General features: G+C 40.5%; 1 protein-coding gene across 1 annotated transcript in view; it reads left to right on the top strand.

Annotated features, from left to right (window-relative positions):
* Egflam (EGF-like, fibronectin type III and laminin G domains) overlaps positions 1-18,302 on the top strand; it is a 166,493-nt gene that overhangs the window by 67,168 nt on the left and 81,023 nt on the right. Inside the window, exons 4-5 of the mRNA XM_013018520.1 lie at positions 990-1,107; positions 2,087-2,222. Of these exons, the coding sequence (XP_012873974.1) occupies positions 990-1,107; positions 2,087-2,222 (254 nt within the window). The remainder of the gene's footprint in view (positions 1-989; positions 1,108-2,086; positions 2,223-18,302) is intronic.

The raw sequence follows: 18,302 nt of genomic DNA, 5'->3' as shown, positions 1-18,302 counted from the left end.
GGAGGAGGAGGAGGAGGAAGGGGAGGAGGAGGCAGAGGAGAAGGAGGCAGAGGAGGCAGAGGAGGAGGAAGGTATTCACATGACCAAATCAGCAGTCATTATAGACTATTTCCACAGCACATCCTCCATGGTAGTTGCAGTCCACATATTATCCTAAACATTCATGCCATGCAAGGTGGTCCCATGGCACATCTGTTCTGCTGAGGAGGTTGATTTGCAATAAGTAGCAGAGTCAGGATTCAAGCCCAGGGTGAACTGACTCCAAGTCTGGTCCCTTACTACCGGAGCTCCCTACAGCTTCTCTCCTACCGTGTAGCACCATAGCCTCAGAGACCCGCTATTTTTGTAGATGCCCAAGGTGGAGCAAATCCTTTTCTGCTGGGGCTTTCTGCTAAGGGGAAGTTCATATATTCATCCATCATTAATCCTAGTGGTTCTCAATGGGAGAGAGTCCTTGGCCCAGTGGCAAGACTAGCTGAATGGAAATCCTTCAGGCCCTTCCCAAGATTAAACCCAGCCAATTGTTTTAAAGCTTTCCTGATGGATTCTGGTGCTATTTTAGGTTTGAGAACCCTTTACTTTATGGATATAAATGTAGACCTCTGTTTGCTGTGTGGTTGGCTGGTCCCTGGAGTACTACAGTCTACAAATTGAAAGAAAGAACTTGAGTTCTAGCCTTCAGCGATTATTCCCCTCCCTCCTAGCAGCTTTGTACTCTGGTCAAAAATTAGGATGTTGAGATCAGCCTTTGAGAGTGGGAATGAGTCCAGTTCTAGGCTGGTATGTAGATCTCAATAAAGGGGTACCTTCCAGGCTTAGGAAATAATGTCATTGTGGTTCCCTTGTAGCACATTTTAAAGCTGGGCAAATCCTAAACACAGCAAAACACTCTCTGTCCCAAGCAATTTCCTAGGGGGTTCAAGATGTAAACCTGTTTGCTTATACAGAACTTCTGACCATCAGCACCTTTCTTGTTTGATTATTGACAGGAAGAAGTGATTGGAGATTTGAAGCCAGGCACTGAATATCAAGTGAGCATAGCAGCTTACAGCCAGACTGGCAAAGGGCGGCTTAGCTCTCCTCGGCATGTTTCCACTTTGTCCCAAGGTAAAATAGGTTCCAATTCATTAATAATATGAATATGACTGGCTGTTAGTCATGCATCTTTCATTCAGCAAATGTCAACCAGGAAGTATCAGGTACCAGGTACTGTGCTAGACCCTGAAAAGACCGGAATGATCAAAAGCCTCTCAGAACTTAATGGGGTGAGGGCTGATTAGACTGTAGTCTGTCACTAATTGTGAGAAGTGCACCCACAGGAGAGATCAGATAGGTGAGTAGGAAAGGAAATGTGAGAAGAAGAATTAGCCATGGCAAAGGAAGATAACAGGTGATCTCTGAGTTGCTGAGGTAGGCAGACTGCAGTCATTGCTTGCACAAGGTACTCTTTTTATAGGGAGAAGGAATTACTAGCAAATAACCCCAGCAGGTCCTCAAACCAAATTACAAAAAATCCTTAGGAAGGTAGGAAACTCTTCCAGGACAGAGCAGTAGTCTGAGAAAAAAAAACCCTGGAAGTTATGAAAAGTCTGGACCTAAAGATAGTATAGCATTGGCTAGTAGAGGGTTCTGATCTTCACAGAAACAGCACACCAGAGCTAGAAAGCAAGTGTCAGTGATGATAAGCATTTCATTGTGCTTGGTGGTAAATGTCAGTTCCAAGATGCAAACAGAGACAAAAGAAAGACTGATTGGTAGAGGGGAATATGGATGGAAGGTTCTAAGTTGCACACAGCAACTGCCCTGGCGATAAACGAAGCCTAAGCATTTGGCCTTCTAGCCAGAGGTGTCTACAGCAGAAGGGAGGAACAAGCTGCCGTTGATGAGAGTCTTATGTGGAAATGCAGCTGTGATGTGTGTGTGTGTGTGTGTGTGTGTGTGTGTGTGTGTGCGCGCGCGCGCGCGAAGCTGTTTTGAACAGAGATGTTTTGCTTGGTTATGGGAAATACACTTTAAAAAAATGTATTCAACCTCTCCAGCATCTATGACCACCTGTCATGGTTAGCTGTTTTATTGTCGTACCTAGATTCCTGCCAGCCCCCTGCAGCACCCCAACAACCTCATGTCCTGGTGGTCTCTGATTCTGAGGTGGCTCTGTCTTGGAAACCTGGAGAGAGTGAAGGCAGCTCCTCTATGCAGTATTACTCTGTGGAATTCATCAGGTAAGTTTGTGTGTCGAGACTACACACATTCTTAGCTATGCAGAGTGCATAAGACTAGAGGAACACTCATCTCTAGGTCTTGACCTCATGCATGTGAAAGAAGGTACAGAGGCTTCAGGCCTTTTCTATACTCAGGTCAGCATTTATCCCTGTATCTAGTAAACCTGTCATCCTCCCTTCCCCCTCCCCATTTCCCATAGCCACATACTATTCTGAGTTCTGAAAACTCCTGAGGCGCCATTGCCATCAATCCTGACTGTGTTTCAAGCTCTTCTGGCTTTAAAACATTGCATCTGAAGTAAATATTTGATGACTTTGCTCAGGAGGAGCGGAATCTTTAAAAAAAACAAAACAAAAATACAATGCATCATGTCCTCTGCATTCATATTATCTTGGGCCAAGTGTCTTGGTTTGCTTTCTGCCCTGCCTCAATCTCTAATTCTTGTTATTCAGCTTGTTAGAAGGATATTAGAAGTTCATATTGAATTTACAGATGGAAACACATTGATTTTTCAATGCTGCTGGGTAATTTTATTATTTTGTCAAAAAAAGGAAAGAAAGGAAAAGAAAAGAAAAGTGAACCAAAAGAATTTCCCATCTAAGATTTTTTTCTCCTCTGAACTCTGGTTCCTGCTTGGTTTGAACTGAAGTGGCTGCTGCTGAGTGAGGCTGAACATGTGTGTGGAGCTGGCAGACTCCAGATTAAAGGTCACAGGGCTCGCACGAAGCTTGCTTTTACGGATTTACAAAGAGCCTGTTTAGAACCTTATTCCCAAAGCTCTGTGAAGTTGGGACAAAAATATCTAAGATTTGAGTAGCCCCGCTTCTGTTTCTTCACCCGCTAGCCTGTTCCTTGGTTGGGAAAAGGTTTCTTCAGAGCTTGTTTCAGTGGCAGAAGCTTGAAAGGAGAAAATGGAGACAGTGACTGTAAAAGACCAGTGGAAAATCTAAATTCAGGGGACACCAGATCTGCCACTTCATCAGTCTGAGACAGACAGAGACAGATATCTACCTCTCTGTCTTGTTGATTCATTTCTAGGCAAGTTTTTCCACTAGGTAGCCAGGCACTCCAGTCTTCAAGTCTCCTAGCAGAGCTCTCTACTGGAAAGAGAGTGGATTTCTCCCTACATGCAGTAAAATCTTGATGTGTGTTTTGATTGGCCAGACATAGATTTCTTTCCATTTTCGGAGCCAATCACGGTGGCTCACAGATTAGATAATCACAGATTAGATAATCAGTGGTCATATTGTAAGTTCTGAAACAAATAACTAGTGGGTCATTCAGACTGGAAGTATATGGACTGAGTCTTCAAGACAGTTGGATTCTCAAAGGAAATTGTAGCATAGTGTGTAGAAATCAGGCAAATAGATTCTAGGTCCTTTTGGAAGAAAAGAAGAAAGAGTAGAAGAGAGGAAGGGAGAGAAGAAAGGAGGGAGGGAATACATATGGAAAGAAGGGAAGGATACTGAGAAGTCTCAAATCAATACTCTACCATGAAAGTAATCCCAAATCTGTCCTTGATCAGATTTGGTTGGCAAAACCAGGAATATGCCTACAATAGAAACAATTCCCATTCTGTTTCAAATATGAGTTAAATGTGCAACACTGAAAGTTCTACAACTTCAGCTTTTTCATGTGAAAGTCTTGGAGTAAACTTAACATTTGTAATTTGCTCCTACAAGTAAATTAGACAACATGAGCAGAACAAAACATACTATTTAAAATTTTGTGTGTGTGTGTCAGTCTAGGACTTGAACTCAGGGCCTGGGCATTCACTGTCCCTGAGCTCCTTTTGCTCAAGGACACTGTACCACTTGAGCCACAGCTCCATGTCCACCTTTTTGGTGGTTAACTGGAGATAAGAGTCTCAAAGTATTTTTTAAAACTTACTCTTTATCTGGTACACTGAAAAAAAAGGTAGAAATGGACATTTCTTAACCTTGCATGCACAACTGGAAGTAAAAGATAAGAGTCACAGGGTTGAGAGACAGAAGTGGAGACAATGTGGTTTCCTTTGCTCACCAGCCGATGGCTCTAGGCAAAGCACTTACAAGTTGTAGGAGCCATGTCTGAGCTCTCTCAAAAACATCCACATCTGAACTGCTTCTGAGACCTGCGATAGGAGTGACATGACCACCCCCCCCCCCCGGCACAGAACACAAGCTCCCTATCTACAACACTTGGGCAATAACTTCTTCCAGCCTTATAGTGTGTCCTTAGAAGGACAAGTATCCAAGAAAGAGCTTTGTAGACATTTACAAAAACCTGCAAAAGTATAAGGTATATATGGGCATTAGGTACTCGTAATAACTATAATTTCAGCATTCAGAGCTAGTCCCGAGGGACTCAAGTCTGAGGGACTCAAGGCCCAATTTCTTACATGTAATTTTAAACTTTACATCACTCAGCCAGGCATGGGTAGCTTATGACTGTAATCCTAGCTACTCAAGAGGCTGAGATCTGAGGATCGCGATTCAAAGCCAGCCCGGGCAGGAAAGTCTGAGAAACTCTTATCTCCAGTAAACCACCAGAAACCAGAAGTGATACTGTGGCTCAAGTGGTAGAACACTCGCCTTGAGCTGAAGTGCTCAGGGACAACGCCCAGGCCCAGAGTCCAAGCCCCATGACCGGCCAAAAAAATTTTTTTTTTTACATCATTCATATTAATTACTTATTCATTATAGTTGGTTTACCTTGACAAAATGCCTTCATAATGCCCTGGAAAGTTAGCTTCAAATCTAGAATTCTTGGACTCCTTGGTCCTCCAATGGAACATGTGGTATGAGGAGGGGAAAGCCCATCCCTGGTTACAGCTCTGTACTAGGAATTCTGTTCCTACATCTTCCAGAGTGTGGTCCTTTTTGCAAGATTCCTCAGAACGTGTCCTCACCTGTAATAGCAGGCAAACACGATCCTCATCAGAGTTTCATATTTATGCATGAACAACATTCAGGGTATGTTTGGTTCTTTCCCTCCAGACTTCCAGAAGAAGAAACGGAGCCTCAGTTGTATCAGTTGCTCAGCCCCATGAAATGACTATGTGGGGACAGAATTAAAAGTAGAACTGAGGGCTGGAAAGTTGGCTCAGTGGTAGAGTGCTTGCCTTGCGTGCATGAGGCTCTGGGTTCAAATCCTCAGCGCCACATAAGCAGAAAAAAATCAGAAGTGGTGCTGTGTCTCAAGTGGTAGAGCGTTAGCCTTGAGCTGAAGAGCTGAGGGACTGTGCCCAGGCCCAGAGTTCAGGCACCATGACCGACCGAAGGGAAAAAAAAAGAGTAGAACGGAATCCTCCTGACTTCTAGCCCATTACTCCTTGTTGGTGAAGCTTCACGTCCCCTTAGGCCAAGAATCTACCTTCAAAGATGCAGGGCTGCGCTCAACCTGTGTAGGAGATCCCTATTTCTTTCTGGCTTTAGAATTCAGGGTTTCCCACTTGCTAAGCAGGTATTCTACCACTTGAACTACTACACCTCACTTGAACCACTTTTTGCTCTAGTTATTATTTTTTAAATTTATTATTGTAAAGGTGATGTACAGAAGGGTTACAGTTACAGAGGTCAGGTAATGAGTACATTGCTTTTGGATAGGGTCACCTCTTCCCTCATTTTCTCCCATATTTTTCCCTCCTGATCCCCCATCCTCATCAGTCATTCATTTTCAACATAGTGTGCTCTGATTACTTCTAAATAGAGCCCTTCTTTTTGTTGGGACCATATCCTCCTATTTCTACTTCCCACCATAGTTCTAGGGATGATTGACAGGTCCATGTCACCATGTAGTGTTTTTTCTTTTGTGATGAGATCTTGCTTAAAAAAAAAAATCAGAGCTGGCCTTAAAACATAATCCTCCTGATCACTACTTCCTGAGTAGCTAGGAATGCAGACATGAGCCACTGTGCCCTTGTGTCTGGACACTCTCTTATTAGGTTGTAGCTGGGATGGAAAGAAAAGCCTTCAGAGTTTGTTGGCATGTAATGTTGGGCTGCTTGTCAACATCTCAGAGTGTAGAGAGAGCTTTCCTGGGCTCTTAGTCAAAACTACAGTTAATGTAGTCTGTAGAGTGAATGTTTTTAGTTCTCCTACATTTATATGTTGGATATCAGAATCTGACTGGGCAGTCCTTGTTTAAATTCTGTCACTTCATCTTGGTAGGTAAGTACCTGTCAATTGTTCCGCTTTCCTGCCATGCAACGAGACTAATGCTATTGTAGAGATCATTTGGGGACAGTATAAGAAATGTTCTTAAAGAAATACCTTCCTGGTTAAAATGTGTCTGGGACTTTAAGTATCACTATCCTATAATACTGTGAAATTTGTGAAATTCATGTAATCACTTAATCTCAATAAAAAAATATTTTTAAAAAAAGAAATACCTTCCTGACTAATAGAAAACCAGCCTGAGAGATTATACTAGACAACGGTAGAGGGTTTCTACCTGCTAACCAGTTACTATGATATTTCAGCCAGATGTTCTGATGATCGTATGAGTCATGAGTTGGGACCAAGCAAGCTTTGTTCTTCATCCCATATCTGCTTCCTCAACACAGAGGTACCCACTCAGACTTTGTGTCAGGGAATAGTCTAGTCTCTGGCTAAGAAGGATGAAAACTTAAATAGGAGCACCTTTTGTAGTCTCCCTTAACGTTGGCCTGGGGCAGATTCACTGGCTGATTCACTGGCTTCTTTACTTGTGCTAGATTTTTAATGTTTTTGAGCAGCAAAGAAAAGATTTGAAGAGGCAATCCTGAAGGCTGCAACATATTTTGCAGTGTTTTGAAAACTTTCTCCGGCATTTTTATTCAAGCAGAGAGGCCATGCATTTGAAGAAAAGAGTATTTCTTTTTTTCCAGTGATACTGAAAATTCCTTACAGGCAGCAATAGCAATGCTTAAGTGTTTATTAAATAAAAACCAAGAATAAATATAGCCACCCATGTTTTGAAATACTTGTGCTATAAATGCCTGAGAAATCTTCCTTCTTCTGGCTAAAAATTTCCCCAGGGTAAGTGTCTTTCTCACAAACAAAAATACATGTACAATGGTGACAATGAAAACCAAAGGCCTGGGAAAATTCTCCTCATTGCAATGCTGCTATCAAGTGCCATATCTCACACACGTTTCTATCAGGTTGTTTAGAGGTAAGAGCTGGTTTCTACTGAACTTTCCTATGGTAATTTTTTTCTATAGATGTCACATGACTGCTTAAAAGTCACTCTAGAGCTTTGCATTATCCACTGCTGGACTAAGTCAGATTAAAACCTTCAATGGATGTTTTTAGTCGAAAATTTATACTATCTCATTTCGGACATATATGAAGGTTTAAAATATTTCTGTGTTTTAGAAACAAGATAGGTGTACAGAATACCTCTTCCAATGGTTGTGAAAGTGTCTGACATGTTCAACTTTCTAGCATAAAAGAAATTCAAATGTAGACAATGCTGAGATTCTACCTTACCCCAACTAGAATGGCTATAATCAAGAACTCTAATAACAACAGATGCTGGAGGGATGTGGCCAAAAGGGAACCTTACTGCATTGTTGGTGGGAGTGTAAACTTGTTCAACCACTCTGGAAAGCAGAATGGAGGTTCCTCCAAAGACTTCACATAAAGCTCCTCTATGACCCAGCAATCCCACTTTTGGGCATTTACCCAAAGGATCACAAACAAGACCATACTAAAGCTATTGCAGCATTATTTACTATAGCTAAGATATGGAACCAACCCAAATGCCCCTCAGTAGAAGAATGGATCAAGAAAATGTGATATATATATATATATATATATATATATATATACACACACACACACACACACACACACACACATATATATACACATATGTATATACATATATATATACATATATATGTATACACAATGGAATTCTATTCCTCTGTCAGAAAGAATGACATTGCCTCTTTCTTTAGGAAATGGGAAGACCTAGAAAAAATTATATTACATGAAGTAAGCAGGCCCAAAAAACATAAGTCCCATGTTTTCCCTTGTTTGCAGTGACTAGATGTCTAGGACAAGCAAAGGTCAAAGGCTATGTACATACGACCACATGAGAAATAATGTTAAGCAAAATGTATCCCAAGACAGGGACACAAGAGGTTTTTTTTTTCTTTTTTCTTTCTTGCTAGTGTTATAATATACTTACAATGCACTATGTGATTCTTTTGTTTCTATTGTATCTCCTCCCCCATGGTATAACCCCTGTTTTCACTGGATTTGATGCTGGTGTTCTGCACCTTGTATATACATTTTTGTAATTCGGGAGGGGAAGGGATATTGCAGAACGCTTAAATGGGGATGCAGGCTGACTCATTGTGACGATGAGATGTACAGGACACTACACTGAATGAACGTTTCAATGTCGGGGTCGGGGGTGGGAGGAGTTGGGAGGCGGGGAGGAAAGTGAAGTTAGGGGGGAAATAAAGGAGGAGGTAACAATGCTCGCTATGAAATGTCTCATTACCCTACTCATGTAACTGTGGATTCGGCATGCCAGGAGCAAAGGTAAAGTAGACAATCTTATTCCTAGATTTTTTTTTATACCCTATCCATTTCTAACATAATTTTTTCACATGACTAATAATTTTTTATTATAAGATTGTCTACTTTACCTTTGCTCCTGGCATGCTGAATCCTTATTCTTTGAACACCTTAAGCATTCTGTTTAATTACTTAAACTTTTCTCTTGTAAAAAAGAAAAAGAAAAGAAAGTGTCTGACCTGTGAAAAGCTTTGAACGTGAGTTTCTTAGTTATTCTAATAAATGCAAAAGAATAGTGCTTAGCATTGGCTCCCTTTCACAGTTTTCTGCCTAAACAATTCTCTGGATCCCTGCAAATGTCTTTCTAATAAGACTTCAGAATTCATCTTCATATTATGCTACATCAAGCCCAGTTACAATGCCTTCATATTGGTTTTACTTGAGAATGTCAAAGTCACAGCCATACCCTTAGGGTAGGTTTCAAAAATGATTGATCACCCGTTGATATTTTTGTGAAGACCCTTCTATCTGTATATCCCATCATAAGTCTTCCTTAAACAAGTCCTGTTTGCGTTCTATTAGTTACCTCACTGGAAATGAGCTTGAAAAAGACCATTACTGAAATGAAGACTGAGTCTGAGCTTCACAGACGAAGTTGGACAGATTTCTGGATTTTCCTTGAGTAGTTCTAAGGCTCATGGTGCAGGTCTGAAGCTCTGAGATTTGAAGGAGTTTCTCATTCAGAATTGATACAGCATGGCTGATGTCATTTTCTCTTAGGTTTAAGTTTTTCAAATGTAGAATCAGGAGAGGTATCTCTAAAGTGAAGATTAATCCTGGCAAAGTTGCTTGAATCCAATCATCATTTCCTTAAGTAAAAAAGAGGAGCTGGATATGGTGGTACACACCTGTAACCCCAGTATTCAGGACAATTGAAAGTTCAAGGCCAAACTGGGTCATATAGTGATACCCTGACTCAAAAATAAGTAGAATGTAATCAGTTGGGTTAGGATGGGATATAAAGAATGTAAGAGAACAATAGGAAGAACAAAATGGAATGGAATAAACAGTATAAAAGAATATGCTGAAGTACGTGGCATTAAAAAAAATCCTGTGATGCTATTATAGAGACTAGTGCTTTGACACATGGGTTCTGGAGTAGACCGTTGGCCTGAACTGAGGGCCTAGGTGCTGTCCCTGGGCTTTTTTGCTCAAGGCTAGTGCTCTACTGCTTGAGCCACAGCTCCACTTCTAGCAATTTTTGGGTAGTTAATTGAAGATAAGAGTTTCACGGACTTTTCTACCTAGACTGGCTTTGAGCCACAGATCCTCAGACCTCAGCCTCCTGTGTAGTTAGGATTACAGGTGTGAGCTACCAGTACCCAGCTGGACTGGACTTCTTTTTGCAAACTTTTGTCCTACTACTTTTAGTCTGTACAGTTGAAGTTACTCATTAACTTCTCTGTGCTTTGGAAACAGAAGGGATAGGCATCTTACTCATTTCCTTTAAAAGGCTTGTGAAAGTAAGTGATTGCAATGTGAACTGCTTTGAACAGCACCCTTGAGTGCACAGTAAGGCCCCATCTGTACACAGGCTTCTTTTGAGATGGGCCTTCTTCTCTGCTTGTATTCTAGGCATCTTTTTCCTGCCTGTGGGTCTTTATGCTTGCTATTTTCTGGCAGACATCTCTTCTACCTCTTTCCTGAGCTAACTGTGGCTCATCCTGCAAGATTCCTTCTTTCTTCCAGGAATCCCTACCTGTCTACCCTCCTGCACCCCAGCTTTAGCTTAGGTTTCCCTGTGATATTTACATGTGCCCTGGCGCTCTTTCCTTATCCACTATCTGTCTTCCTCCTGGAAGGTGAGGGAAACTTCTGACCTGCTCTCCTCTGGTGTATAACACCTCACATTGAACAAACACAGCGCATGTTAAATAGGTGCTGGACATCATTCGGACACCAGTCATGGGATTGAACCCCTAGCTTGAACCTTGAGTGAGCTGCTCAATCTTCTGAGCCTGGGTTTCTGTCACTGGAAAATGCAGATGCTCAGAGCAGCATCAGAAAGGCAGTAAAGACATGGTGATGTTTCTGCACAGCATGGTGGTTCATGGGGGTTTTTTATGTTGATTCTTCTACCCTTAACCACAGGGAGACACACTGCCACACTATAGGCAGTTGTTTTGAAGTCGATCACTTAAAACATATGAGCCACAAGCAGTTATATAAGGTTTGTGTTACTAATGTCAGAGACCACACAGGTAAATAGCATTTGTCCTCAGACCCAATATAGGCTTGTTCATGCACATGCTACCCGACCCCCTGGAAGTAACATGTTGCCATTGTTTTCTTATTATAAAAGGGATTATTGGTATGTGGTAAGCCTTCAAAGACCATATGTATGTGTATGTATGTATGTATGTATCTGTGTGTGTGTGTGTGTGTGTGTGTGTGTGAGTTTGGCTACCTTGAAAGTTCCCACTGTAACTTTATTTCTTACAGAAAACAAATGTGTTTTCAAGCTCTTCGTAAGTGAGTTGCCAATTTTCTTCATAGCACTTTACTAGAATATATAACAGTAGACAAATGACCACAATATCTAGTAGTAATATAGTCCTATACTGGCTTTCTAGCTATCCAAAGACAAGATTGAAAATATTTAAAGAAGTTTTTCTTTTTGCAATGCAGGGATCTAATCCAGACCTTTGTGCGTGCTTGGCAAGTACTCTGACACTAAGCTACAGCCTCAGCCCTAAGGAATTCTTCTTAAGTAATTAGTTAATTTAGAGAGGATTGAGGAGGATGGCAAGTGAAGCAATTTCCCCCTTTCTTTCCAAGAAGGTATTTAGGGAAATGTGCTGTTTTAGGTTTAAACCTTCCTTTCTGCCATAATGGACTAGAAATAAACAGCAGTGGGTATGCTTGGATGTCAGTAGAGATTCATGTTAACAAGTGGTACTTTGTGAAAACAAGAATTCCTTTGTCTTACCTTTAGTTTCCACATTGAAACTCTCAGAAGCACCTTCCAGATGGGTGCCTGGTTCCAGAAATTCTGACAGCTGCCAAACCCTTCCACTCCAACTCAGATGGAAGGGCTGTTCTAAATGTTTATGTGGAGATCTGACCTACACTTCTGCAAATTGATTTCCTTGTAACTTCAGTCCCTCCAACTGGGAGCATTCCTCATATCCTTCCTTGCCAGATGGATGGAACTTGACGTGAATTGAATTCTTAGGTAGCAGTTGAGGGAGCCATTTGTAAAACTGTAAATGAAAGTGTGCTGTACCATTGCCCTATCTGGGACAAATTGCCATCTGAGTTTATGATTGCCTGTTCCATCCATCTGTTTGTCATTTGGTTGGGTTCAACCAACACGTAAATAAAGAAAAAGGCTGAAGGCCAAATAAAAGATCTTTTTTTTTCCCTAATGTGACTTCTTAGTGGTTTGGACTTCTCTCTTTCCATTCATTTTGGTATAGAAAAAATCCTGCCTTAACACCACTCAAAAATTTAACGAGACACTTGGATGTGTCTCTGAATATAAGGCTTTGTTTCTCTTTACTGTCCTGCTCACTCTGGATAATCTAGGCAATGACTTTTTCACAGCCTGGCATTCAAGCTGAAGTCTGCAGCTCCCTGAGGCTGCTCTGAGGAGAATTTAAGGGGTTCCTGCTCTTACTTAGAAAATAATTACATTCTTAGTTTCAGCAATTGCAACCTAGCATTTTCTTCATAAATCAATTCACACAACAGACCATGGTGGCGTTAGCAATACTGTGATTTTTGTCACTGTTAGAACGATGAGTCTTTTCTTATCTCATTGTAATTGTTGCCCATACTTCGAAAATAGTTATGTTTATTAGTACTTTGAATTCATCATGGTAGCTTGAATTCATTGCTAGGTTTTCTAAAATAAAGAAGTACTGTATGACTGTATCAGAATATTATTTTTATCATTGCTTTCAACATAGCTTCCTTTGTGATCTTATTTATTTTATGCATATTCACACAGTCTGAGAAAGAGACAGAAGCGTCATCAGACTTCACAGTGGCATAAGAAGGGTAAACATGCCAGTTTATGCCAAAGGTTGACAAAGTTTTTTCAAAGGATCAGATAGTAAATATTTTGTGCTTTGTCTGTGTTGTGAGTTCTGTCTCAGCTACTCCACTCTGCCATTAGAATGAGCAAGGAGCAGTGGACAGAACCAGAGCTAGACTTGTGTCCCAATAAAATTCCATAAACACTGGCAGGCAGCTAACTGACATTTTCTGGTCCTTGGTTTGGGGCCATTATGTTATTTCTAAGATAATTCATCTCAGTCACCCTTGATTGGGTGCCTACTATGAGCATATATTCACATAAACATGTTGTATTGAGTTTTTATATCATGTATCTTCTATTATTGTGCACATGCAAATTATGTGCAAAAGAATTAGGGGAACATAAACCCTTGAAGAGTTTTCTAGAGAATGAAGATAACCATAGTTCAGAGTGCCGAGTGTTGCAGGCAAGGGAGGGAACAGAGGCTAAAGGGACCACATGTTTGACATCTGAAATTGTTTTTTCCTTCCTTCCTTCCTTCCTTCCTTCCTTCCTTCCTTCCTTCCTTCCTTCCTTCCTTCCTTCCTTCTTTCCTCCCTCCCTCCTGCCCTCTCTCTCTCTTTTCTTTTCTTTCTTGTACTGGGTAATGAACTCAAATATGGTCTCATATTTCTGCCTGGGCCTGCCTGGACACTATGTTCCTATTTGCCCAAGCTGACTTTGAACCATGATCCTTCTAATATTTGCCTCACAAGTAGCAAAAATTAAAAAATAATGTCACAGAAAAGGGGCATGTCCTTATGGGTAACCCAGTTTTGAAGATGTCTGGGAAGGCTTCTTATAGTTTCTGAGAAAGGCATGTCAGAGATAACCAGGCAGAAAGGAGGGAGGAAGTAACATGAAAGGTTCTGACCATGGGAAGCACTTAAGTAATGGCTTGGAGGCATGAAGAAAATGTTCTTGAAATTGCTTGGAAAGCCTAGAGCTGTAGATGGTGAGAGTTAGGTAAAGAAGAGTCAGACCAAGAAAGCCATTCTGTTTTATGCTGCAGGGAATGAGGAGGTATAGAAAGTTTTAGGTGGAAAAGCAATAGAAGTATCTGAAGTTTTGGAAGATCGAGAGACATTTCAAGAAACACAGAGATGAATGAAGCAAGGATGTAATGCTTCATGAGCTCACAAGCTAGCAGTGAAGACATAGGAAATGACACTGGAAAGGTGATAAACTTGGTGTATTTAGTAGGACCAGGTTCAAGGAGTTCGGAGGAGTTTTATAAATTCTGTTTGTGAAATGATTCTTTTTTTTTTTTTTTTGGGTCCGGTCGTGGGACCTGAACTCTGGGCCTGGGCGCTGTCCCTCAGCTCTTCAGCTCAAGGCTAGCACTCTACCACTTGAGCCACAGTGCCACTTCCGGCTTTTTTCTTTTTGCTTATGTGGTGCTGAGGAATCGAACCCAGGGCCTTGAGCATGCAAGGCAAGCGCTCTACCACTGAGCCACCTTCCCAGCCCTGTTTATGACTCTTCTGAGTCAATACTACTGAGATTTTGGGGGGTATGTGTGCCAGTTCTGGGACTTGAACTTAGGGCCCGGCATTGTTTCTGAGCTCTTTTGCTCAAGGTTATCATTCTACCACTTTGAGCCACAGCTCTACTTCCAACATTTTTGGTGATTAATTGGAGATAAGAATTTCACTGACTTTCCTGCCTGGGCTGGCCATGAACCATGATTGTCAGATTTCAGCCTCCTGAATATCTAGGATTATAGGCATGAGCCACCAGCACTCAACCTGAGGTTGTTTTTAATGTTTTTACCTAATATTCAAAAAAAAGGTACAGGAGCAGAGCTGAGCTTTCTTAACTACCTTGAGAATTTTTGTTGTTCTACCCAGTTTCTCTTCTTAAGTTCTTGTTCTTAAGGGAAATTCCACACTCTCGCCTGCCTATCTGAGCCTCGATAAGACCCAAGGCTGAGTTTCATTTAGAAACTCATTTAAACAATAGTCGCTCAATATTTTTCAGTATTTGTTTAGAGGCAGACCCTTAAGAAAGTATAATTAGCCTTTCTCTCTCATTTTCTCACAAGACCTTTCATGAGTCTTTGAAAGTGTTTGAGTCTAATTCTGTGGGCTTTTTTTTGATGGGGGGACCAGGGGGCATATGCTCCATCCTGAAACAGAACTTGAAAAATAACAGGAGGTTATGGGTATGCGTGTTTGTAAAGTTTGGGCATGAATAAGCTTATATCCATATTCTTATCCATTCACTAACTTTCAAAGTCCTCTTCAGCTACTGTTGGGACAGTTAGTGACAGTTAAATTTTAAAAAGTCAATAAAAATCAGAAATGAGACTTTCAAATGAAGCATTGTACTCACGCACTTCATCTTCCAATCACTTCTCTAAGTGTACATCAGTTCATCAGTCTATTAACACAGGGTCCAGAATTTTTCTTTGAATTTGAGTCCATTGAGGGGATGACCCCTTCAAACCACACCAAATACATCTGGTCTATGCTTTGTGCTTACAGTTTTTTCAAGTGAACTAAAGCCATAAAGACAGTTGCAAATCTGAGTACAGTATTCTTCTAGAATTTTATGATCATTTCCCCAATCTTTTATAATTGTCTTTCTTTTTTACCTAGTTTAAGGATAATTATACTTTTAGTAATTTGGTTTTGTCAAGTCTTCCAAAAATGTTTAATACTTACTGGTTTATAGAATATTCAAATAAATACAATTCCAGAAATAAATACAAAAGTCACAAATAGGTTCAGGAATAAGTATAGTTGATTCTTTATATTCCATTTGCTCAATTAGTGTGGGAAAGATGTGGATCATTTGTTAGTTTAGTTGCCTAGTGAAGTAGAAGTTGGTACAGAAGGCCTTGAGTTTGTGCATATGTAGAGGGGCATCACAGAGTTATTTATCTACTGATATGGTTAATGTTTGTATATTTTGTATCAAGTTGGTATAGGTTAAATGGTCATTCACATCAAGGACCCATATTTTTCTCTTTGGTGACCCCACTTGATACTTCAGATAGTTGGCACTTAATATATCCACATCACATATAGCCACCAGGCCCTGGTCACTCAAAACATCTCGACTCTTTCTCCAACTTACCCAAATGCAAATACATTTAAAATCTAATTTAATTTTTTATGGTCCTCAGAGACTTGCCTCCAGAATTCAGTTCACATCAAGGCATTCAAACATAGCTCTGGACATACGTTATTTTGAGTTTGGGGATATAGCTCAGAGTAGAATACTTAGCTAACATATGCAAGGCCCTAGGTTTTATCCTCACCACCACAAAAACAAAGAAAAAAAAAGTAAAAGGAACATACTAGTTTTCACTGGCTTCCTGATAATTCTTAGAGGTACAATTCCTGCATGGATCCTTAGATATAATTATCCCCACTTAGACTGATCATTCCTCAAGAAGAGACTATGTTTATATTTGTTGGATTCTAACTTTTATGATGGATGCCTTGGTGATAATCATTAGTCATTTTTCGGTTGACTAGTCCAAGATAGTCACTTGCTGGATTTGAAGGCACCAAATGATTAGTCACTAAGGTTGAGTCACTAAGATTGACAATGGACAAAATGCTCAAAATGCTGTAACAAGGGGAATAAACAGAAGATAATTTGCCATATGCCATATACCACTCAGTGGTCCAGTAACTTTAAATAAATGGGTTTCCTTCTATGTTCATATGGGTTGAATGGGAGAGTAAACTCCATCTGTGACTCTTAAAGCTTTGAGGACCATAATTATCTTTAACAATCTGGTTAAATCTAAGGAACCTCTATTTACAAAAATGAAAATAAGTGCTCATATTCAAAATCTTGCCTATCATTTCTAGAATTCCTCAGATAACTATACCAAATAATCTCTGATTCCACCAGGCCCCAGTAACCAGGCTAAATTCTAACATTGCCCGTGATCAGTACCTTTTTTCCACTAAAATGAACTGGTGAACATGCCTTGAGTACTTGATTTGACTATCTGGATTTTGAGGATTTATTGCTCACCATTTCATGCATGCCCTTCCCGAACTCCACCTGACAACCACTCCAAAGGCCAGCCACTGATCTGTCCTGCTACTGGGAAAAGTGCTTGAAGGTCTAGTCCTGCTAGCAGCTGTCCATTCTACTGATGTGGTCTCAGTCAAAGTCACTCCCTCTCTGTCCCTTTGCATTGTTAGGGACAGGATTACGATTCATTGCTATGGTGATTTGACAACAACTTTGTAGTCAGGATAACAAGGTTTTCTCCAGTCAAAAAGATAACGGCTATTGCTGAGAATCCTTAAAGACAATACTCTGGCCTGATTATCCCTCTCTGTCAGCCTCACCTTTGCACTTTTGTATTACAAGAGACTGAACGCATTCAAATGGAAAACTTGAGACAATATTAGAAGCAAAATATTAAAGATTTGGAACTGGGATTCCATCTGTAGGAGCTCTGCTCTCACTCTCTTTAATGAAGTAAAATGTTAATGATGTCAATCTCTTATTTGCTGGTAAGTTTTTTTTTTTCTTGTGTGAAATGAATAACAAATACAAAGTAATCTTTGTGTTTGCTCTAACTTTTGTGTGAGGATTGTTGCAGCTACTTGCAGGGAGCCTTGGGTAAATGCCCACCCCACACATTCAAAGAATAGATTATTTCCTCTACGGATCTCACAGGAAAGATTAGCAGAGGAGGACCAAAGAGTTTGATCTGAAGATGGCATCTTTCCTCACTCCTCCCACCCCCTATGGCTTTCTCTGCAAACTGATTTTGTTCTCCTTTGAGTTTGCAAATGTGTGTTATCTTCCACTCACTGTAGGTTTTCTCTTTGATGATAAAATTAGTTTACAGAATTCCATCTTCAGGGAAAGACTAACAGGAAAGTGGTATCAACCCTTCTTCCTCCAGCGAATCAGCCCTTCAAACTCTGGCTTTCCCAAGCCCCTGACTTCTTAGATACTATGTTTAGCTACTAACTACTGCTTAGCATGGTGAGCCTAAGGACACTTTATGTACTGGGCTTTCAATAGTAATTCCTGCTAATGAAAAACTAAATGAGCATGCATTAGACATTGGGTCCATCTAGCTTACCTCCTTTTATTTCCTTGCCAGATAATTTGTTCATGAAGGACCAAACACATCAACATTCTTTGCTTGCTGTTTTCCTCTGAATATTTTTGAGCAGAGATGTTGTACAACAACTGAAAGCTTGTGAGAAAATCAGAGACAAAAATGTTAAGGATTTTGAACTAGAACTGAATTGACCTATGAGCTCTCCACAGGCCTTCTTCTGATATCAAGTATCTTCTTAATCTAACCCATCAGTCCAAATGTGCCTGGCCCTTTCTTAGCTGTATGACCTTGGACAAGTTTCTTACCCACCCGGTGGCCTAGTTTCTTCTTCTGTGTTAAAACCACAACAAAAAATGGTGTTTAGTACTAGTGCCTACTGCTTTGGTTAGCATGGAAAGAGTAAATGAGTATTAGGATAATGCTTAGTACTTTAGAAACACTTGATAAATGATAC

Source organism: Dipodomys ordii, unplaced genomic scaffold, assembly GCF_000151885.1.
Source record: "Dipodomys ordii isolate 6190 unplaced genomic scaffold, Dord_2.0 Scaffold41, whole genome shotgun sequence".
NCBI classification, from domain to species: Eukaryota; Metazoa; Chordata; class Mammalia; order Rodentia; family Heteromyidae; genus Dipodomys; species Dipodomys ordii.
Note: the sequence above shows the minus strand (reverse complement) of the source record. Positions and strands in the feature narration are given on the sequence as shown.